Source organism: Myodes glareolus, chromosome 8, assembly GCF_982192425.1.
Source record: "Myodes glareolus chromosome 8, mMyoGla1.1, whole genome shotgun sequence".
Classification (NCBI taxonomy): Eukaryota; Metazoa; Chordata; class Mammalia; order Rodentia; family Cricetidae; genus Myodes; species Myodes glareolus.
Window position 1 is genome coordinate 31,013,244 of NC_142033.1, and position 24,079 is coordinate 31,037,322.

The following is a 24,079-nucleotide window of genomic DNA, read 5'->3' on the forward strand; positions in this document are numbered from 1 at the left end:
AACAAAAACCAAACCCTAAAAACTGTAATAGAAAACCAAAGAAGAGGAAGGGTCTGAAGAGAGTACAACAGGGTGGGGTAGGGTTGGGTTCAAACCCAGGGTTTGCTAGTTTTTGAGGAGTGAAACAGAAGAAACTGAGCTAATTCAAAACCAGAAAGCAAACTACTAGGAAGATGTGACAAGTGAATTGGGAGGGGGAAAAAGTGAGCCAAACAACAGAACAACAAAAAGACTCACCTCAGCTTAGAAACAGGAAGCCAGATTTTACTTTAAATGGGCAAAGGAACTTCAAAGAGAAGACATATGTGAACTGATATTAAAGAATGTGCTGCCATCAAATATTACCCTCAACACATGGTTAGGAACACAACCAGTCTTTTGTTGGCATCTCTACCTATCTTCTCTCCCTTGAAGCACAAATTTATGGCAACTGCTAGGAGTTGTTTTTTTTTAAAAGTTTAAAAAAGGAAAGCTTAAAAAGGAATCCTAGACACAAAAGAAGAGAGTTAAGCATGGTTTGGTAGTGGCATTTTCTTGGGTGGGCTCTGTTTGCTAGAAGAAAGCAGAGGTATGGCTCCTTTAAGAGAGGTTTTCCTGATTCAGCAGTAGCAAAAAAAAAAAAAAGTTGTGCTATTTTGAAACTGTAGCTTCCTGGGCCATGCACGAACTCTGATAAGGTCCGACTGTGGAACATTTAAAGGGGTTTGTGAACAGAGTGCTACAACTTGCTTAATAGCAACCGGCTGTGTGCCTAAAAATGGGGCAATGTACATGGCTCTCAGAGGCAGCGAACAGCTCCACTATGCTGGACTGGGTGGAGCAAGCAGGCAGTACCATATTTCCCCTAGCAATGCCACCACTTAAGTTCATAAGAAGGAAGGGCTTAGCATTTTAAGAAGCACTTCTGGTCATAAAAAGGATTACAGATATGCAATAAAGACAAATCCAGATTTTTTTTTAAAAAAGGACCTCTAAATGGGTCACAGTGTTGGATAAATGTACGTAGGCTTGGGAGAGAGAAGAAAAAGAGTATAGAGAGTTATAAAAAGAAATAAATAGTTTTAAAAAAAACAAAGTCTTTAAAGAGACAGAGACAGAAAAGTAATAGAGTAAAAACAAATATGCCCTGTAAAGATGAAATATGAACAGTCTGGATTATGTATATTACTGTGTTTTCTTTGAATTTTTTTTGACTGTAAAGGAGTTAAGTAACCAACATATATACATTGAAGGTATCTTGTCTTCAAAATATGGGTCTAAGTATTTGTTGCTTTGGAAAAGTGGTTCTTCTTTCATTTCCATAGAGGATGAGAACCTGTGAAATCCTCCCAGACTAATGTGATTTGATGGACCAAGATCCCCTGAAAGTTGCCATAAACACCCCCAAAAATTACTTCACTCAACAAAAAGCAGAAAGCAGTCTGGAGAGAACTACAACTAGATTCCCAAATATTGCTTATGTTTATTTACATTTAAAGCTGGATATGATAAAAATACTTTGCATTAGTATGGATCTTGATCTATTGATACAGTTTAAGATCAGTTTTGTTTTCTGTATATTTCTTCTCTAGATTATGGTATTGTGTCTGTGCAGCTCATTCAAAAATGTAATGTATAATTAAGAAATACAGGTTAATAAAATTAAGAAATACAAGTTAATAAAGAGTCATCTATAATAGTCAAGCTCCTAGTCATGTTAGTTAGGTTTTCTAGATATATAAAGATATAGTTCAGTTAGATAGGTATTCTCCAAATCTTTCAGAGACCTTCATAATATGGCATTTAAAATGTTTAAATTATTAACTTAAGACTTTTCATGACAATGAGACACATCTGTTCCTGGCCGCACAAATCTATTTCAAGAGGAAGATGGGCATTGAAAAGACTCCTTATGGAGCTGTTTAGCCATTTGGGCAAAAAACTGCTCTTGCCTGGACTGCTTGATGGTATACTATATGAACTAGACATGCAGGACTCACAGAGAAATGACTGCTAAACTTGCCTAAAGGTGAGACCGTCCTTCAGGTTTCCTGCTTCATCAAAGAGTCTGCCAGACATTTTGCAGGATACAGAAGAAAGTGACTGACAAACTGCCAATATAGATGGAGCTGTCTTTGAAATTTTCTGCTTCATGGAAAAGTCTGCCAGATACTATGGGCCAGTAGACTAAAGATGGATGCCCCAACGGTACAGATTAACTTTGGGTGACTGTCCAGGCAGTTAAGATGTCTCTGTTGGAAGTTTCTTACATTGCACTTCCTGTTTACTTAGGTAATATTATATCCTTCTGGAGTCTTCGATGGATTTGAAGAATTTATAGTTATAATTATAGTTTTCCTTAGTTATGATAAAACATAAAGTAGATATAAATATTGTTACTGTAATTTTTGCTTGATACCTGTTTTGTTATATGTAATCTTACTATGTTAAAGATAAAACCTTCCTTTTTTATTTAAATAGAAAAGGGGAGGTAATGTGGGATTCCCCTCTGCATGCTGTGAATATGATTAGTTAATTAATAAAGAAAACTGGCTTGGACTGATAGAGTACAGTAGAGCTAGGTGGGGAAAACTAAACTGAAAGCTGGGAGAAAGGAGGTGGAGTCAGTGAGAAGCCATGTAGCCCTGCCAGAGACAGACACCAGGTGGAACTTTACCTGGTAAACCACAGCCATGTGATGATACACAGACTAATAGAAATGGGTTAAATTAAGGTGAAAGAGCTAGCCAATAAGAAGCTAGAGCTAATGGCCAAGCAGTGATTTAATTAATATAGTTTCTGTGTGGTTATTTGGGAGTCTGGGCGGCCAGGAAACAAACAAGCAACCTCCTACAAACAAGCAACCTTACTACAATAAACACATACTTTTTTTTAAAATTAAAAATAGATGTATTTATTTAAGTGTATTTTTTCCTGTATTCATGTCTGTGCATCATGTACATGCCTGGTCCCTTTTATCCAAGTAAATAATTGAGCACTCAGAAGTTCAACTATCTTTCGCTCTGTTAAAAACATACTTCAGTTTTATGTTAAGGAGCTTCAAATACAATCTAAGACTATACTGTAGACCCAGTGAGTAACCGACATCAAAAACATACCTTTGTTAGTCCTTCATATTTTCCATAATCTGTACTCTTTAGCCACTCCATCAGCTTGGCATATCGGAGCAAGTCTCTATGAAATGGATGATGATTGGGTAGAGTCAGTTCAGCAGAATGCTGAGCAAGAGTTGAACTCTGATCATGACCCTAGAGGGAGTAAATAAGTAAATAAATATGATGGAAAGTTCAAGAGAACACCGTTACAATAGAAAATTCGAGATAATAACCAAATGTAGTCAAGTAATACCAAGCAAATCAGAAAAATAAAAACCAAGCACTTACTTGTCAACTTTTACCATCGTGTGTATTCATGGAATACTACCACCATTAATACTCACGAGCGTGCCTGGGTGGCACTGTGATAAAGCGTCACTCACTCCATCTTTCTAAAGAGTTGAGAGAGTTGAATAAAGCTTGCCTCTCTCCATCACTTTACAATGTACTAAGAAATGAACTTCTTGATACAGACTATATTATGAAACACACCAAAGGAAGTCATCTAAAACAAACTGTCCACTTTTCTTAATGAGATTCCTATCAGAAGCTCTATTTTTTCAACAGATAAAAATGTGTAAGATATGAAATTCTAAAGTTAGTAAGGACTATAGATGGCTATATCTTGGTCTTTCCATGATAATCCCTAATAATAATGTTAATTCCAATTTTTTCATTAAAGTGATGTGCTAGTCAAATGACCACATATGATTATTTTAGGCCTTGACAATTTATGTGAATAAATTAGTAATAAACAGATCATGTCTCTTGACTTTTGCTTTAGAAAAATACAGACTGCTAGATTATTGGCTTACTAACCCTATTTTCTAGAAGAACCCAAGGTTCAGGGTATTAAGTAACTTGCTCAGGTCACAGAGGGCGAAAGCCATAACTGGAATCTGTGTAACCATGTCTAACTTCTGTCTTCCTTTAAAATATTCAAACAAAAGCATTTAGCCAGAATCAAAAGCTGTAACTGCTGCGTAGCTGTGTGTAGAGATGAGTGAGCATTTCTCTACAAACACCTCAGCCTTTTGTTGGACAATCTAGCTCTTTCTTGCTATTCAGTCAACATCTGTGATGGAGAGGAAAGCCAATGCCAAAAAGATGAGGAAGTTTCAAGACTAGATTGTCCTTGAAATAGAATTTTTCAACAAGCAAGCAAAGACCAACACAAGTCACATTTACTTGAAGTCATCTCCATTCATTTTAGTTACCTACTCACAGACTATCAGTATTTTATATAAATCATTAAATTTACAAAAGTTGCTGAATCAAATAAAGGATGGATAATTAACTTCTTCATAAAATCACCTGAATGTATATACTACTAGTTGAAATACAATGGTTTGATAAGCACCCTGAGCTAAAAGAATTAAAATTATTTTAATTTGAAAGATTCGTCACTTCTAATTTACATGCTTTATTATGCATGTCATTGGTCTGTCTCCATCTCTACGGTTTTCAAGGCTAATATACCATTACATTACAGAACAGCTCTACGGAACTGCACATAGAAAACAAAGGTATCCATAGATGCTAACTTCCAGGTTCAGCAGTGTCTCCCAGGATCTCTTACCTATTGTGCTGATGGAGAAGAAGAGGGTGTCCTGCTTGACAAATGTTCCAAACACTGTGTTACTGAGCAACGTCACATATGCTTTCATTGCACAAAACATTCTTCTTCATTAACTTTTCTCAATGACTCAAGACACAAAATGATGTTTTCTACAAATTTCTATTTACTCAGGCTATTACATATTAAGTTACATTATTTCAGGTTGAGAAAGCTTTTAAACCATTAAAAATCTCTTCTGGAGAGTGGAAGAATTAATCATCAACAATTGTGCGGAGGGCCTTGCAGTTTACAAAGTTCTTTGCATATGTCACTATGCTAAGTTTTCCCAGCACTTCCATGTCACAAACACCTGAAAAACTGGCATTTCACATATCAACTATCAATCCTTTAATTATTACCATCAAGATAGACTATTATTAAAAGATTTATATTTAGATAAAATGATTCCAGAAAAATAGGAAATTGTAAAATTGTTTGAGTTGCTTAATCCAATCAACAATGTAAAATTATCACATGCAAAACACTAAGTATAAAGAAATTTGTCCTTCATATACTTAAAACTGTTAATTTTTAAAGTTTCTCTTATACATAATCATAGATTACCAACAATTACAGGATTACTGAATGCTCACTGCTGAGGCAGTTTTTATATATAAATTTGAATCCTTATACTAATCTTTTAAAGTAGTTCTCGTCTAATAAAATGGCAAATCTATGATTAACATAATTCATAGGTATTCATATTAAGAAACATTATAAAAACTTGGTGAGTAGCTGGGTGGTGGTGGCACACACCTTTAATCCCAGCACTTGGGAGGCAGAAGAAGGTGGATCTCTCTGAGTTCAAGGCCAGCCTGGTCTACAAAATCTAGTTCCAGGACAGGCTTCAAAGCTACTGAGAAATCCTGTCTCGAAAACAAATAAACAATCAAAAACAAAACTTGGTGAGCAACAAAATTTTACCAGCATACATATATATATATATATATATATATATATATATATATATATATATATATATATATATATTATAATTTTTGTTTTCGAAACATGGTCTTACTATGCAGTCTTGACTAGCCTGGAACTATCTATGTAGGCCAGACTGGCCTCAAACTCATAGACATCTGCCTGCCTCTACTTCCCAAGTGCTGGGATTAAAGGTGTGCACCACCACATCCAGCTAGATACTAGAATTTTTAATAAAAGGTAACATGGTGCACCTTATTAGAGTCAAACACTGGTCTAAGTGAAGCAGATACTTTTATTATCTCTGCTATTAAATGAGGCAACTAAATGGGAAGTGGCAGAGGAGCACCATCACACGCTAGTCAAAACCTCCCAGCTCTCTTGTCGCCTTGTCCTGAACGGAAATCTCCACGTTCTTTAGTCCCTTCGCCAACGTCCTGATGACTATGCTCAACACAGAGACAATCTCTTTCTTCTTGTACTTGAGACATCCTTTCCCACCTTAGGCAACACATCACAGGCCATTTCAACATTGTTTTTTGTTTTTTTTTTAATCATGCATCACTCACACATTAACAGCACATATTAGATTTTCAGAAATGGGAAGCATTCACTTTAAACAAAGCCATTAGTTTACAAGGCAAAGAAGCACACAGAATGAGTAACTGCATATTACAGTCAATAGTTAAGGATGCAAAAAGACCACTGTTTGCTGACTGTCTTTTTTGATGCCATCCACACATGTGAATAACATCTGTCAAGAGCATCAAAAATAATAAACTAAGAAAAATAGGAGTTTCCTATGTGAGTTTCAGTTGACTTCCTTCTTGATACTTTGCAGGCCCAGTGAAATGAGAGTCTGCCCTGATTTCCCCTCCCAGAGTTAGTGAGGTGGTCTTCCTCTATGCTTGCACAGCACCGCCATCACTGCTGCCATTCCCAAGCGTCTGTCTGTCTCTCCCTAGACTTTGAGCTTCTCACAGACAGAATGAGAAGCATTTATTCCATAGATCCCAAAGGAAAGTCTAATATGCATCTCAACCACCAAGCAATTACTAAAAAATCAAGGAGATGAGAGAAACGGAGAAAGGCAAGCAGGATAAGGTTAAATGCCTTTTTGGCAAAATGGGATATTTTAAAACTATTATAAATATAGTTAATGGGTAGCTTAAATCAGTCAGTTAAGCTGTAAGCATAAAATTCTGCTGCTAAGTTTAACAAACTTTATATATATATATTTATGAAAAAAAAGTCAGAGATGCTTGAGCCAATTTGATGTACTCACAGGAACCCAAAGAAAGCAGGACCTGCTATAGAGCTGAAGGAGGGCCTGAGTGAACTAGTTGGGAGTAAGACATAATAAGATAACTGTTTTAGAATACTACAAAGAGAAGCCAATGTTTCCAGAGAGAACACACTGATTATTAAGATTTCTCCTTATTTTTTCTCTTCAGTATGTCTAATAAAGTAAAAGACAAAAGAACCCCACAAGAACTCAAGTATATTAATTATTAAAATACCTTCTGCTCAAATCCCTATATAAGGTTCCCTTGGCATTATTAAAATATTGCTGCCATGTCATTAATTATAAAACCTCTTTCCATTAAAATAGATGCAGTTTTGTAACATGGAGACTGAATCAACCAAAATTCACAGTTGCTCTAGTTTCCTACATGTATACAATGTGTTCAACCGCATAGAACCTATGACACATTTAAAATAATGTCAGATCTGATTCTCACCTCTAAACCCCGAGAAATACAAGAGGCTCAACAGCAACACAGACCGGCCACTGCATATGTAACTAATGAATGCCATTATCTGTCTGATTCCTAGAGCCAGTTTCAGCTGAAAGGAACTTGATATCTGTGTAAAGGGTTACTGTAGTCCAAAGTACTTCTATGAGGAACTAGGTACAGACTTCAGAATCTTACAATCATTGAAATGTATAAAGGAATATATTATAACCCCAAATGAACATGTTAAATTTTTTTATGAAAATTTAGGTTTAGGGCAACATATAAATGAACTATGGAAACACGCTGGTTAATAGTAAATTAAAATTACCTGTTGAACAAAAACATTGTTGAGATGACTGGCCAGTCTTCGGGCAAAATGCTCCCTCAAGTCACTGAAGCGCTGCTGCTGCTGCTTGACGGCCAGGAGCATGTCGTGGCCTGCATCAGAACACAGTCCCTCAGCGACTCAGTAGGGCGAAGAGTCCCTCCATGTTTACCGAGAAATGCCATCCCAGTGTGCATGGAGGTCAGAGGACAAGCTTGTGGAGCCCATCCTCAGCCTTACCTTTACATGAGTTCCAGTGATCCATCTCGGGTCACCAAACTGTGCAGCAAACATCTCTTCTTCATGGACTATCTAGCATATGCTGGCCTTCTCTCGAGAGCCCTGTGCATTTAGGCAAATAGTCTCCTACTGAGCTGCAGCTCAAATCTATATAATTCTAACGATACCCACACTTAAGTCTTTGAAGAATCTAAATCTTTAATGGCTTTTTATTTGTTTTATAAAATTTGAGGAAAAAAATAATACAACAGACTGTTTCTTCTTTGGTATCATCTGGCAACTACTAGAAATATTAATTTCAGGACTTCAGCTTGACCAACAAATGTGGGGCTTTGCCTGGTAATGTTTATTAAGTCCTCTAGCTAATCTGAATACACATTCATGTTTCATAAACATTGCCTAGAAAAACCGTATCCTCTTTGGCATATCTTAACGGTATTTGTGCTTGTTTTTAATAAGAAAGATCTAAAGATCATGGTAGGGCAGCGAGACAAATCTGCAGGTAAAGGTGCTTGCCACACAAACCAGGTGACCTGAGGTCAATTCCCAGAACATACGTAAAGGTGGAAGAAGAAAAGTGAATCTACAAAGATGTCTGGCCTTAATATGCTACATATGTACACATCCTGCACAATACAACAATAAATACAAGTACATTTTTAAACAGGATTATGGTGAGAGCGCTGCATGGTAGTGCATGTCTGTACTCTCAGCACTTGGGAAGCAGGGTGATGATGGGCTTGAGACCAGCCTTGGCTATTTAGTGAGATATTAACCCAAAACTGAACAAAATAAAAGCTGGACAGTCACATACTAAATTTGTGAAGGTAAAGATATTAGAGTTAATGATGTTCAATGAGAAGGAACTGAAATGAAAATGTTCTTAGTATTAATAGAAATAAATTTGTTGGAGAATCTGTGAAACTAATTTTCACAGCTAGTAAATTAACACTCAATCACTTAGCCCAAGTTATTTCTACCAAGTCAAAGCATTTCCTTCAAGTTCCAGTGCTGGTCTCAGCTCTTGATCAGATCTTATCACGGCTACTGAACACACCTGGTCGAAGAGCAACATTCATGCACTGCAGAAGGGCATCAGCAGCGTTGGTGCAGGCCTCAATGCCTCGGGAAGAAGCAAGATCCCCTTCCTGAAGGGCCTTTATGTGACCTTTGGCCAAGTCCATGTGGTTCTGGAATACATTCAAACACACCACTTGCACATGTAATTGTGGGGAAAACACAGGCAGGGTGCTATTGAGCCCTACCACTCAGTCTGAACCGTCCTTAAATCCTGATCCCACAAGGTTTATAAGTGAGTTTTACACATGATTATGACTTCCTGAGTGTGCTCTGTGGGTAATCTGTGAGATGCTCACCACGAGGAACTCTATCTCGGACAGGAGCTTCACGTTATTGGTGTTGCTGAGATGAATAAGGTGGTTGCTTTCAGAGATCTGGTCCATTTGCTCTTTCACACTTTGGAGCATTTCCTCATAACTGCTCAGTTTCAGCTCAATCTGATCCACCTCCTTTAGGGCCTCATCCAGCAACTGCATCAGGGTATTCACCTGCTTTTCAGAGGCCATGATTGACTGAATGTTAGCCTACAAAGTGAAAAGAAAATACAATGGTACATCTTGTTTAAACATGCAAGAAGCACAAAGGTGAAACACTGCCAGGTCTCTTTGCATCTAGTCAATTAGCTCCCGCTTCCCTTTCCCACAGTGCTTTGTGAAGCTTACTTGCCTCTGTACTAAGGTTTGAGACTGTCTCAGAAACTGTGCAGAGAAATCAGAGGGCTCTGCTCTGAAGCCCAGATTCTTCTTATTACACTGACTCGGCTTGCTTGCTAAATGATTCACTTATTCTAATTTATACTTATTGGTGTTTTTGTTTTTGTTTTACAAACAATGAAAATGCTCTTCTTTGGCAATGTTATTCAGAGGCTAGAGAAATTAATCCCTAAGATGGTATCTGGTTGTCTATTTTTCTTCATCTACCATTGTATATTATGGACATTCCAAAACCTAAAACCTTAGCCAAATGTATTCACTGGAAATGGTTTTTATCATGTGCGTGCGTGCATGCGTGTGTATACACATCTGCAGGTATATGTGTGAGCATGAACTCCAAATGGAGGATGTCTTCCTTAATTGCTCTTCCCCTTATTACTGAGACAGGGTCTCTCACCTGAACCCAAAGCTCCCTGATTGTCTAGTCAGCTTTCCCCAGGGACCCCTATCTCTGACTGACAATATTTGGGACTACAGAAGAGCTACTATGCCCACCAAGTATTTACTTGGGTTCTGGGGATTTGAACTCTGGTCCTCAAGCTTGAGTGGCAAGTGCTTTAGCTACTGAGCTATCTCCTCAGTACCTGGCTCTATCTTTTGAACAAAAAGAGTAGAGCTTGGTGACAGCTGGCACTAAGCTTACAAACACAACAGCATTCACCCTGTGAAAGCTGAAGCGGCGAGGCAGAAGACACAGCGCCACCAGCCTTTGCAACCCACGTGCACCACTCACTCCCAGCATGAGGAAATCTTACCCCATCGAGCACTTGCAGCTCTCTGGACAACTTCTCCGCGAAGGCTTCAGCATTAGAGATCGCACACTCACAGCCTTCCATCATTATTTCAATGTCCTGCTCTTCTCTCGCATTTAACTCCTGGTACTCATCCACGGCTTCCTCATCCCCTCCCGTTACACTCTGATTCTCCCCGCTGGGAACAGATTCTTAAAGAAGGTAAAAATGTAATGAAAGCAAGTTGTCAGAAAACAGGAAGAACTATAACATGGTACTTAAAAGGGATAGCTAGTTAAGACTGATTATAAGCACAGGCCACACTTAGTGGTTGAAGAATAGAAAAGAATGATTCAGAATAGTTGAAAAAAGTCTCCAACCTTATTTTCAAACAGAATCACAATGTTACTGAAGTGAGGTCCTAAGAGCATCAGAAAGCATGTAGTCTAGTATCACTGACCTACAAGTGTTAAAATGGGCTTTAGTCAAAATCTCTCAAAACAATTCCACTAGATGGACAGCAAGAAGAACGAACCCGATTCCTGTTCCCCACCAGAGATGGCTGCTGCTCTAACAACACAGTGGTGATGAACTGTGAAAGAACAGTTCCTTCGTTTCGTTCTGGGTAGCATTTCCCCTTGTTTTTGCTATTTTCATCTCTCTCTCTCTCTCTCTCTCTCTCTCTCTCTCTCTCTCACACACACACACACCTTTCAAATAACTTTTCATTGAAGTAAGAGGCATGTGTATTATCCACAAATATGGCAAATATTGAAAATACTGACTGTATTTCCTATTTCTTGTTATGGTTTAAAAACTTCTCATGCCTAGATAAAGCAGCTAAAGATAGACTACAGAAATTCCCTTACTTATTCCAGTGAGGGACACAAAGTGGTGACCTGAAGTTAGAGCACTGCACAGTTCCCATGCTTCCAAACAAGTACCGAGAGGTCAAATCTGAAGTGCTTTCTAGATCAACACCTCGATTCACTTTGGGGAAAGAAACACTGAGTGTGTGAGCATCTTGTACAAAGTTTGATAGAGGTAAAATAAACAATCACTGTTAGTCCTAACTATAGCTTTACAGAAAGTCACCGAATTTCTAGCCTGATTGAGACAGGAATTAAATCACAACATCTGGATGCTATTAGTGTTTGTTATTTTACATGAAAATAAATACCTTCATTCAGCATGGCTTGAAATCTTTATTTGTTTCAGAACAAAAACAATTTCAAGTGAGATAAGTATTGACTCTGAAGAAGACAGTATGTTAGGCGGATTTAGTTATGTATGGGGTGTGTGTGTGTGTGTGTGTGTGTGTGTGTGTGTTAAAATTTCTGGTACATGCAATGTACAGATTACACTACGGAAATGATTCTAGAGAGGCACTGCCATGTTCCTTGTCTTTTCAGTGAGGCCATTTAGCTCACTGTGCAAATGCAGAACTATCAGATGTGACTCCATATTAAACACTAGAGGGCAGAGACTCCCTAAATCACCCAGCACAGTGCCTCACACTAACAGGAAAAATAAACAAAGCTACTGTAGCAGCATTTCCTCCTCCGGAGTCAGTTCTTTGGAAGCTAATAAGGAATAGTACTATTATTTTTATTACTCTGTGGATTTTGTAATAAATTTATCCTTGTACACACTCCACAAAATATGCAACCATTAGTATACAACAGAGGCAAGTAATACATACACATGGAATAGAGTAAGAAGAACAGGTGTTACGCACCTTCTGTAACTTTAGGCAGTTCTGGAGAGTAAAAGGTACGAGAGAAGCAGAGGAAAGTAAGCAAAGAATATTAGCTGGGTAGAAAAGTATACAGATTTAAAACTTTTAACTACTACCCATATCTCATTTGATTTCACACTCAACTTGGGTTCTCAGGGCAGCATCAAAATCAACCACAGTGGACAGATTCTAAGAAGCTTAACCTCTTGCTTGTCTTACTCACTGTCTAAGTGTCTTTCCGTATCCTTCTCAGTCTTTGAGAAACAGTTCTGACTAGTCCTTGAAGAAGAAAACTGGGAAACGAAATCATTTCCTGGGTAGTATTTTTAGGTCAGCTGTGACTCATGCATTTAGTGTCGTTATTTTCACCCAAAGCCCAAAGCTTTGCTAGGACACTTTCTCACAAAGGATTAGTCATAAAACACTGTTTCAAAGAATAAGACTGAGGCAAGAAACAAACACAGGAGACAGCAGTGCAAGCAGGCATTCAAAGGTCAAGTGGGAGAGTATTAAAAACCTAGATGCAAGTCAAAGCATGAAAAAGAAAAGACAAAAAAACAAAAACAAAAACAAAAAAAACTTCCCTCTCTGTCTCAAAAACCCCAACGTTCAATTACCATTTATTAAGAACTACAAAAGTTGTTGCCGCTGCTGCATGAACAGTTACAACAGTATCAACTTACTTGGATGAATATTTAGTTTTTCAAGTGAGGTGGTAATGAGCCCACCCACCCCCACCCCTGCAACATTATCCAAAGCCTAGAGACATTTACTAATAAAATATATCAGTTTAAAATATATATTAGGAATAAATAACACCTAGAAACACATATTTGAAAACAGAATGACAAGCTTTTTAATGAATGGCTGAATCATCAGAATAGTCTTGCCTCAATTGGTAAAACAAACAAAACTCCTAAAGTCATTCAAAGCAAATGAATCTGTAATTGAAGGCAATAAATATTATATAATTCTAGGGAGTCATCTCTTCAACACACCCTGCAGTCAGACACTGGTGACATAGCAGCCCCTTGATGCTCCTAACCTAGGCCGGTGTCTCAGTGGCTTCTTAGGATCTGACAGACAGGAGTATTTGCCAGTTCTAAGCACCACAGCTTGAGAGTAAAATTGCTGGGAAAGGAAAATCTACTTGAAAGGAGAAAGGTCCATAGGTAAATAAAAACCGATCTAAATAAAACAAAAGAAGCAAGTGGCTAGATAGATGGCTTGCTTCAAACTATATCTTAAATTACTGAGTACTGGGCCAGAGAGTGGCTTGGCAGCCTTGAATGCTTGCCTGGTGACCTGAATTCAAACCCTGGAAGCCATATACAGATGGAAGGGAGAACTCTACAACACCTCTGACCTCCACAGGTGTCATGGGATACACTTTCTCCCTCCAACAAACACATGAGTAAAGCTTTCATGAGGAAGGTGAGACAGGAGGACTGCCAGGCATTCAAAGTCAGCCTGGAATTCACTACACAGTGAATTCCAAGCTAGCCTGGGCTTCACAACAGGACTCTGAAAACAATAAAACAGCAGTTTTCTTCTAGATAAAGAGAACTATACAAACTGCATCCAAGGGGAATTAAGAACCATTTCCATACAAGGCTTACACCTTTAGGAAAGAAACTCGCAAAGAATGAAATCTCACTGCACATTTTAATACTTCAGAGCAGAGATTGTCCTGAGACCTAGAACAATCCACAGGGACATTTGCAAAGGCAGATGAATCACAAATACCTCATCAACCTCTTGTCTAAGGATTCTGTATTGCTAAGATGAAAGGAAGTTTGTTGAACATTTGCTATACACTTGTAATATTTACAATAACCATAGGAAGGTATTATCATCATTTACTTTAGAAAAAAGGGAAATTGGCAGAATTTAAACTGGGGCTAATGCCAGAACTGTGTTTGTTATTACTACATCTACTGCTAGCCATGAACGTACTGCTGTGGGGGCATTTACCTCACAGCTGTTTAAAATAAGAAAGGGCAGGAACTTTAATAAACAAAAGCCTGGAATAAGTATTTAGTAATATAGTAAATGTTTGGACTGAATTCATTGTATGAAAAAAATGTTATGAAACATAAGTGTAAATTTTTCTATTTAAAGAAAATTAAGTATTTAGAGAAAAAAGTCTAGAAGAATATGTCAGAATTTTAACAGTAGTTATCTCCAAGAAATACATTTATAAGTGAATACTGTTTAAGTATTGAGATTGGATCCAGTGTCCTGGTACATGCTACCAATGAGCTGTATCTCTAGCCATCAGTATTTACTTTCAGACAGGGTCTCACTAAGCTGCCCAATAGCCTCACTCTGGAGTTGAGGCAGGTCTTGAATCTGTAATCCTGCTGCCTTAACCTCCCACGTAGCTGGGATTACTAGGCTGTTTCACCAAGCCCAGGTTTATGAGTGATTTTGCTTTTTAAATTTAATATACCAATATCCTATAATTGCACACACATAATGACTTCAATAAGACATTTTTAATGACATATTATGAAGTAAATTCAATATCCTGATTCCTTGAACTAACACCAGATTATACATTCATTTAAGGATATACATGACCATGCATAAATATTTTACCTTCCAAAAGCTGTGAGCTAACATTGACAAAATCAATTTTCTTGCGGAGATAGCGCTGATTCAGTTTCCAAATGCATGAGATGAATGCATTCTTTTCAGCAGTGCTGCTGGCAACCCACTTATAGATTTTTTCAAAATGTAAATCAAATTCGGGATTTTCCTAGAACAAAGAAATGTAGAAATATATTGATTTTGATCAATTAGCAATTTTCATTGCTAATATAAAATCTACTTAAAATTAAGAATGGAAGAAGTTCTTGGGGGGAACAAAAAAAAAGACCAATTAAAAATATTGTTTACATGTCTGGGGATGTAGCTGAGTGGTAGAACTCTTGTCTCACAGGTCCAAGAGCCTGGCTTCAATTACTACTACTACTACTATTACTACTACTACTACCACAGTACTACACACACACACACACACACACACACACACACACACACCAACCGGATTATTTGAAGTGCTTAGACAATGTAATATATAGCAAGAACTGGACAAGCAACAACATCCCACAGTGGACTCTTTCTCCCTGTGCCCTTAGAGTCTAGGGGTGAAAGGAGAGGATACACACTTAGTGACATTGTGCTCAGCATCGCTGTAGTGACATGACAATGGTGTATAGCTCAAGGTGGCTCTCATTTCCTCTTTTTAAAAAGCTGCTTATAAAATTTTAGTTACATAATTTCTTTGACAATATATTATTATTTATAGCTGTGGTTTGACACTAACTCCCAATTTAAGAACATAACTAATTAAAATATAAGGAAAAAAATTAATCTAAGCCCTCATGTACTTTCTAAGAACAAGGGGAGAAACAAGAGCTGCACTTACTGTTTTCTGTTTTGGAAACGCAGAATTATCATAAGCATCTCAAAAGGCAGAATTGCCGGTGAACCTTAAAGTTGTCTTAAGAAACTGAGGCAATGTGAATCACATTATGACTTCTACAAGCCTGTTAGGTCAGAACTTTGTCTGCTCTCGGTTGCTGTGATAAGACAATGAGCAGCTTGGGGAGGAAAGGGTTTATTTCATCTTACACTTCCAGGTAACTGTCCACCATGAAGAACATTCAGGGCAGGAACTTAAGCAAAGCAGGAACATGGAGGCAGGAACCACGAGGAAAAGCTACTTACTAGTCTGCTCCTGGTGCGGGAGAATTGTCTGTATTCTGTCAATCATGTTTTAAATAAATGCTGATTGGCCAGGCAGGAGGTGTAGGTGGGAAACCCAGACAGGAAGTGGAAATGATGCAACGAGAGCAGGAGGAATTCTAGGGAGGAGGAAACTGATTCCCCCACTCCTGCCCAGAACACCGAAGCAGCAGGATGTGAGCTGCCCCACTGAAAAAGGTACTGAGCCACATGGCTAAAATAGATCAGATAAATGGGTTAATCAAGATGTGAGAGTTAGCCAGTAAGAAGCCTGACCTAATGAGCCAATCAGCATTATAACTTACGGAGTCCTGTGTGGGTGATTTTTCTCTGGGACTAAACAGCTGGGGGAACTGGGCAGGACAGAGAAACCCAAACAAGCAGGCCCGGCCTCTTCATGCTACATGCTCCCAGGGTCACATTTAGCTACCTTTATTATACCTCCAAGGAACCTGTCCAGGGATAGCATCACCCACAGTGGGATGGGCCCTCCCACATCAATCAACACTCAAGAAAATGCCACAGATATGCCTACAGATTGCCTACAGATATGCCAATCTGATGGAGGCATTTCCTCAGCTGAACTTCCTCCCTTCCAGGTGACTCTAGTTTGTGTCAGGTTGAGAATAACTACCAGTACAACCACTATATAGCAGTATTTCTTTCTTGTCTATAGGACTCGACCTTTATGTGGAAATGAAACATATGAATGTATACTATTGCTCACTTCCAAAGAATTAAAACATAGACTCAAATGCACTACAGTATAGGACAGTAACATGCTCCAACATATTAATATTCCATAGGGTATAAAGATAATTTGACTCATCACAGCATTATTTAGGGGTAACAAAATGTCAATAGACCTTCAAGACAAGAGAAGTTAGGTATAACAGATATTTTGAAGAGTGGAGTATTTTAAGAAACAGGACATAACTTTTATCATGATAACCATGTAACATTAGGTTAAAGTTAGTAATTAGTCAGCTTACATACAGAGCTTAAGCATCCAAAAAAGTGAAAACTTGGTCTGGTGAGACAGCTCAGCAGGTAAAGGCTGCTGCTGCTGAGCCTAAGAACCTGCATTCCATCTCCAGACTCCACATGATGGAAGGAGAGGACAGGCTCTCTCAGATTGTACTCTGACCTCCACATGCATGCTTTGGCACATGTGCATCCCCCAACACACACACAAATGAACTAATATTATTTGAAAACTTGTACTTAGGATTAAAAGTAATTACTACTTATAAACATATCTAAGAGTGTTGGCAACTAACATGAACTTGATGGGAAATGATCACTTCCCTGGGAATCCTTCCTATAACGCCAATAAAGATGCTGAGTGCTCTAGTGGCAGCATCTGCACAAACCAATGTATGATACCAAATGGCTACTGCCATGCTATGTATAAAAGTTTCATAATCATTTCCATATATAGTAAACACACACCAAGATGTCTACATAAAGTGAAACGAAACAACAACAAACCCATTAAGCAAGCTGGCATAGAGGAGTCTGTCTGGGAAAGAATTGGGCAGCGTGAGAAACTGCATAGGAACAGTCACGAAGGGGAGAGCAGCCAGAGAGGAAGGCTAAGTAGGAGGTGTACTTCTGAAATGCTGCCAGGGCGTTTCTTAACTTTCCAAAAGGGTTCCTCTTCTTGCCCCCACCCCCCCCACCCCCGCCCGAATCAGAAAGTATCTACTGAAACTTACAGAACAAAACTATTTTTCTTTCCAAATATTCTTCCCTCTCCCTACCCCCAACACTTCTCAAAACACTTTCCACATTTTCCTAAAACCCAGGTACTTCTTAGAAATAACACAAAAGTCTAGTTCACTAAAATACTAAAGAAGAGGTCTCGCTCTCCTCTCCCCCTCCCCTGTGTGTATGGGTGTCATTTAGGAGGATTCTGACACACACTGGCAAGGATCCTCCTGAAATTACTTTTGCTTTGCATTTCTTTGCACACGATTAAATTACTGCTCAGTTTATTTAGCTCTTTAGTGCCTAGATTTATGCTACAGTAAGAATAAAGCCAGAGTTTCAGCCAAGCACAGTGATGCATGTCTGTCATCCCAGTATTTGGTAGACAAAGGCACAAGAAGCAGGAGTTTGAGATGGCCTCAGCTACCAAAGTAGCTGGCCAAAGAGCCAGCATGGGTTGCATGAGACCCTGTCTCAAAGTAATAAACAAAATCCTAACGTTTTATCTTATCAGGTCAATTTACAAATGTCTACACCATTTTCTCCTTTGTAACTTTTTTCTTTTCTTTTCTTTTTTTCAAGAGAAGGGTTTCTCTGTAGCTTTAGTCTTGTAGACCACATGGCCTTGAACTCACAGAGATCTGTCTGCCTCTGCCTTCCAAGTGCTGGGATTAAAGGTGTGCACTACTACTACCTGCCCCTTTTTACTTTTTTAATAAATAGACACGACTTTTGGGGTTACAGCAGGGAGCTGACATTACATCAGGGCAAGCCTTGGTCTAAGTGGCATCAGTAGCACGGTGGGTATGCTGCCGTGTTCCGCTGTGTTCTGGAGGCACCTCTGGGCTGCAGACAGACAGGGTCTGGCCAGGAGGGGAGGTGCAGGAAGTACCGGCACCTAAGAACTAAGAGGAAGGGAGCTCCACTAAATTTCACAGGGTACGACTGAGAACAGTCTTGATCTGCCAAGAATACAGATGGCCCTTTTATGTGACTACTGAAGTATTCTATGTCCATGAAGTTTGAGCACACTCAAACATGGTATGAAATTTATATCCTTAAAATTTTATTTAATCACCTCAAAATAGGGTATGCAACCCCTTATGACTTCCTTTAATTGAACCACAAATGTCAAATGTCCAGATTGGCTGCCTCAGGTGGAGAGTTTTCATTCTACTCAGGAGAACTAAAGAAAGCAGGCCCTCTTTATGTATATCATACATACTTTGAACCAAATCTTACCAAAACAATGAATATTTTTTAGAAAGTTAACTTACACAACATATACTTTATAGAATTTTCTACTAAGCATATTAAATTTAAATAAAAAAACACACAGTATTAAGGCTATCTTGTCCTAGCTTATGTAGCTTGAATACAACTCTAATTGGAGTTTTAGCAAAGTAAAACTGAACCACACATGCGTACACACGTAGCTATTTTAAGTAGTCCGACACTGGGGGTGAAGAGGGGGAGATTAGTGTATTTCAGACAAAAGATGGCAGGCCTATAGTCACAGAACAAGCTTAGAGTATCTCTTCTGAACACCAGTCCAGGGACGACGGAAAACGTACTTTGATGGCATCTTTGGCGTCTACCACAGCCAGGTCACGAAGGGCCCAAGCAATCTGCCTTTTGTAGAAATCTCCCTTGTCAGACTTCTTGACTTTGACCACCTTCACCTGCACGGGGCGCTCAGTTGTCACTGTTAAACAAAACAGACTGTTAGCAACGTCAGTCATCTCTCATTCTTCACTCACTGCAGATGTGACTTCAGCTCCTCTAAACTGCACTACAATAAGCACAATAGTCTGTAATAAGTCAACTGAGGACACAGAACCCTAAAGGAAGCATCTACATCAGACTGTAGAAGGCAGACAGAGGCCTCGAGGCTCCAGACCTGTTTTAAAGAGTGTAGGAGGGGAATCTAGTGATTGACATGTCTGAGTGCAGAGGCCCGAAGGAGCCTAACGCCATCACAAAGAGCAGCAGGAAGTAATCAATACAGGCAGCACAGAGTGCAAGGTGAACGGAATTGAAGTCACCACAAAGACGGGTGCTCAGTTCCTCACGGAGTCCATCTGGGGGCAGTGAGGGCTGTGGTGAGAGAAAAAGTATGCTCTAATTTCTAGTTTCAAAAATGACTCTGACAACAGAATAGAGTTTGGATTTGGAATGAACTCTGATACATTTGAAAAGCAAATGGTTTTCCAAACAACAACAATGAACAAACAAAACCCAAATACTTTTAAAAATCTTATATACCAAAATGGACTAAAGCAATGGTTCTCACCTGGGGGTTGAATGACCCTTTTGCGGGGGCTGCAATATCAGATACCCAGCACATCAGATATTTACATTATGATTCATAACAGTAGCAAAAGTACAGTTATTTTATTTTAAGCACATAAGATATTTACATTATGATTCATAACAGTAGCAAAAGTACAGTTAGGAAGTAGCTATTAAATAATTTTATGGATGGGTCACCACAACATGAGGTTCAATATAAATTAAAGGGTTGCAGCATCAGGAAGGTTGGGAACCACTGGCGTAAGGACTATTTGGAAAACATACCTACTAAACTACACTTGCTAAGCAAAAATCTGCCATTACCCACACTCCCCCAAACAAGTCCAGCAGTTCTACCTGCTTCTCCTGCCAAGTTTTAAGGAAAAAAATAACTTCAAACACAACTATTCTAGTGAGAAAACAAGGCACGTGCCCTGATTTATTTAATAACTGTGGTGAAAACGAAGCAAGAGGAAAATTGCATATAGATAATGAACATGGAGGCAAAATCTTAAAAACAGTGTGCTGCCAAACGGTATTATAAAAGACACCATCATTTTCTTTCATCAGACCTCACACTATCACTGGTGACAGTACACAGATCTAAGGAAGAATTCCTCATGACAAATATGACCACATGCAAGACTTTTAGAGAAAACAGTAAAGCTTACCATGTTCACGAACATAAACATATTGCTAAAAAAATGCAAGTTTCCTACAGTTTAAACAATACATCAAAGCCAATTCCAATCAAAACCCCAACAAGATTTGAAGCATAAGAACTTGATTCTAGATGTATGTATGGGTGAGATAACATCTCCTGCAGACTGAAATAAACTAGAACAATTCACACACACACACACACACACACAAAGAAGTTGATTCTAAAATTAAAGTGAAAGAGTAAAGAACAAAATAAAACAAAAATGAGATATGAGAAAATCCTGAAATACCAACATGTACTCTCACGAACATAGACAGACAGACACATACAAATACAATACACTCTCTAAGACAGGAGTGAATCAAAACTTTTAAAAATAATGCAGCAGGATCTATAAAGCATCAAACTAATTTTATTTAATGACAATTATAAATCTCATTAAGAAGAAGCATAAAAATGCAAAGAGAAGCCACAAACCAGAAAGTGTACAACCATATAACCAAAATTCCTATGCAAGTAATAGATTGTACAATATCTCTCCAGATAATAATAATAATCAAAAACTGTTCAAAACCATATAAGGACAACCAATCCAATAGGACAACGAGCAAAGGGCGTATGTGGTAAATTTCACAGGTAAAGTAAACGGCTATAAATTCATGAGAAGATACTCAACTGCATCATTAATTAGGAAAGTGCATTTTAAAACCACAATGAGATACTATGTCCCTCCTGCCATCCTGGCAACAATTAGTCTGTCAGAAACAACTGTTGATTAAGGTTCAAGGCGTAGAGAACACAAGAGAACCACACTGCTGTGGTAGGGAAAAGGAAAATCCCTTCTTAAAATAACTCATAGTAGAGCAGACTCCATATCTAAGTATATGCTTTAAAATAATTTTGGCATATACGGCAGAAGACAAGCACAAACACATTCACAGATGAACTGTCGAAACACAGAGCCTAGAAAGAAACCTACTGTGCACCCGAGAGGACTAGTATGGCGACAACAGGACACACCCAGTGGAATATGCTACCGCAGTGACTATGAAGGGATCAGAGTCTTGTGAACGAACAAAAACCAAACTTATGGCTGGCCAGCTGTGGTAGCAGACTGCTGAGACAGGTGGATCTCTGGAGCTCCAGGCCAGTCCAGTCTACACAGCAAGTTCCAGGCTAGCCAGGGTAACACAGTGAGAGCCTATCTCAAAAAGTAAAACAATAAAACACTCCAAAACAAAACAAGATTCCCATGAACAAACTGTTGAACGGGAGGGGGTCACAAAGAATTATAATTCAATTCATTAAAAGTTTAAAGACAAGCAAAACTAAATACTCTATAGTTTGAAATTATACACGGGAAACGTGATGAGAGTCAGGATAGCAAACACCTGTTACTGGAACGCAGAACAGGGTGAAGGCGGCACGTCAGGGATAACGGAGCTGTTATCTCGTTCGCCCTACTTGTCAACTACCTGAGATACAAGCTATAAAATTTTTCTTACATCCACTCAATATTCAATAAAAACAAAAATTAATTGGTCATTTCAATCATTTTCACCAGCCATAGCAACAATGAAAGCATTTTTTAAAGAAAGGAATGGCCCTCAGGACTGAAGGAGTACCAAGCACACATCTGTGCTCACTAGCTGCCCACCTGTGGCACACAGAAAACAGTTCTTTTTCTTCTTGCCCGCTTTGCAGACATTCACGATGCTCAGCAGGCGCTCGTCGCTCGGTGTGAAGATATCTCGCTGTAGCGCGTGCTTGATGGCTGTCATCTTTCCTCAGCTGAAAAACATTTAGAATAATGAGCACCGAGCTCATTATCAAAATCACCCTCACAAACTGTTCCGTTTACAACTCAAATGATAAATTATTCATTAATAAATACTATAAATATATAGTAAGTTAATATATGTACACCATAAAAGCTTGAGGCTACAAGTTTGGAAATGAAATCAGGAAAACCAGTACCAGTATTGTCAAAGTCAAAAAATCTTTCCAAGTGTTCAACAACACACACAGAGACAAATAATCATACACACACACATGTCCATACACATACAGGTTTCTGTGTTAGGTACTTAACAAAAAAAAACCTCTTGATGTAGCCTGTTTTACTTCAACAGTCAAAACTAGTCGAAAGAACAATTAATAATGGCCAATGCTCACCACACTAAAGACTCAGGGCATGGTAAACGGTAAAACAGGAGAGGGTTGGTCGTAACTCATACTGGAATTAAACATAATTCAACAAATATTGCTATTTGTAAGTGCCAGGCAGCGCTCTGGGGTACAGTGAAGAATCTGACAGACACGAATGGGAAGACGTAACTACGTGACAGTCTTAGGAGCTAGTAATGAACTTTGCAGTGTTTACAGTACGTTTCAGTTTGCTAGCAAGTAAATTAACAGTGGCCTACACAGCTATATTCCCAAGTCTAAAACCCATGCCCAGACCCCAGGTTCTCTTTAGACCTTTGTTTTCTAAAACCCCAAGCCTTCATGGTATAGAGGCGGCTAATCACTGTTCATTGTGGGGCTCAGCTGGGTCATCTTACACTATGTGTTTGCAAATGCATTCGTGGGTCGGGTCATCTACTGCAGAGACATCTCAACAGGGAGAGCTGTCATCCTGAAGAGAGAGCCCGGTCTCTCCCTCCACTGTTCCGCCCATTCGGGACAGATTTTAATTTTTGCCAAACTAGCTTGGCCTGGGAGAGAAGGACGTGACATGGCTTCACAGGCCCAAATCAACATGTACTTATAAATCTCTTAAATGCACTGCCCAGTCTCTGCGTAGTTTCCTCTTCTGGGTGACAGCAAGTGGGGAGGACGCATCCCCGGTGCGGAGCAAGGTGGGCCGGGTCACCAGGGAGCGGCGGACTCGGCGAGGACCGAACAGCGCCTCCAATGAGGCCACCGCCTCCAGGACCGCGGGTCTCCGGCGAGTAGCTTACCGCGAGGCCGCCCCGCAGAGGCGGGAGCTCCGAGACCGACACTGGACCGGCACCGGCAGCGACAGCCGCCGTGAAGCGCTGCTCATTGAGCAAGGATGAGGAGCGACCAGAACCCGCCACTTCCCGTATCCGGTCACGTGACTCCCCGTACCGGAAGTTGACCCTGTAGAAATGGAAGTGGAGGTGGTGGAGGAAAGGGTGCCAGCCAATGGACGTGGAAGAGGCGGGTCTGACGTCCCGGGCGTGCTGTGGGCGTTGAAGGGCAGGGGCGGCGCCCGTAGTCGCTTAGGGCGGTAGTTCTTAGTTTGTCACTGTCCAAAGGACCTTTTTGCAGGGTTCCATTGTCAGCTATTCTGCACATCAGATATTTACATTATGATTCGTAACAGTAACAAAATTACAGTTATGAAGGAACAACGAAAATAATGTTATTGCTGGAGCGGGGGAGGGAGGTTCTCCACAACGTAAGGAACTATTAAAGGGTCGCAGCA

The 24,079-nt window shown here is 39.3% G+C and overlaps 1 protein-coding gene across 7 annotated transcripts in view; it reads right to left on the reverse strand.

Annotated features, from left to right (window-relative positions):
* Exoc1 (exocyst complex component 1) overlaps nt 1-23,720 on the reverse strand; it is a 43,318-nt gene extending 19,598 nt beyond the window's left edge. For 2 of the 7 annotated variants that reach the window (XM_048461701.3, XM_048461699.3), the window contains exons 1-11: nt 23,589-23,720; nt 22,283-22,416; nt 19,244-19,374; nt 14,808-14,967; nt 12,207-12,227; nt 10,493-10,680; nt 9,321-9,548; nt 9,002-9,134; nt 7,708-7,817; nt 6,926-6,979; nt 3,099-3,248 (exon numbers count right to left, since the gene is read on the reverse strand). In XM_048461701.3, the coding sequence (XP_048317658.1) occupies nt 3,099-3,248; nt 6,926-6,979; nt 7,708-7,817; nt 9,002-9,134; nt 9,321-9,548; nt 10,493-10,680; nt 12,207-12,227; nt 14,808-14,967; nt 19,244-19,374; nt 22,283-22,406 (1,299 nt within the window). In that variant the 5' untranslated portion in view covers nt 22,407-22,416; nt 23,589-23,720. The remainder of the gene's footprint in view (nt 1-3,098; nt 3,249-6,925; nt 6,980-7,707; nt 7,818-9,001; nt 9,135-9,320; nt 9,549-10,492; nt 10,681-12,206; nt 12,228-14,807; nt 14,968-19,243; nt 19,375-22,282; nt 22,417-23,588) is intronic. The other 5 variants (XM_048414774.3, XM_048461702.3, XM_048414775.3 and 2 more) reach the window with 3 other exon arrangements.
* Between the last annotated feature and the right edge of the window lie 359 nt (nt 23,721-24,079).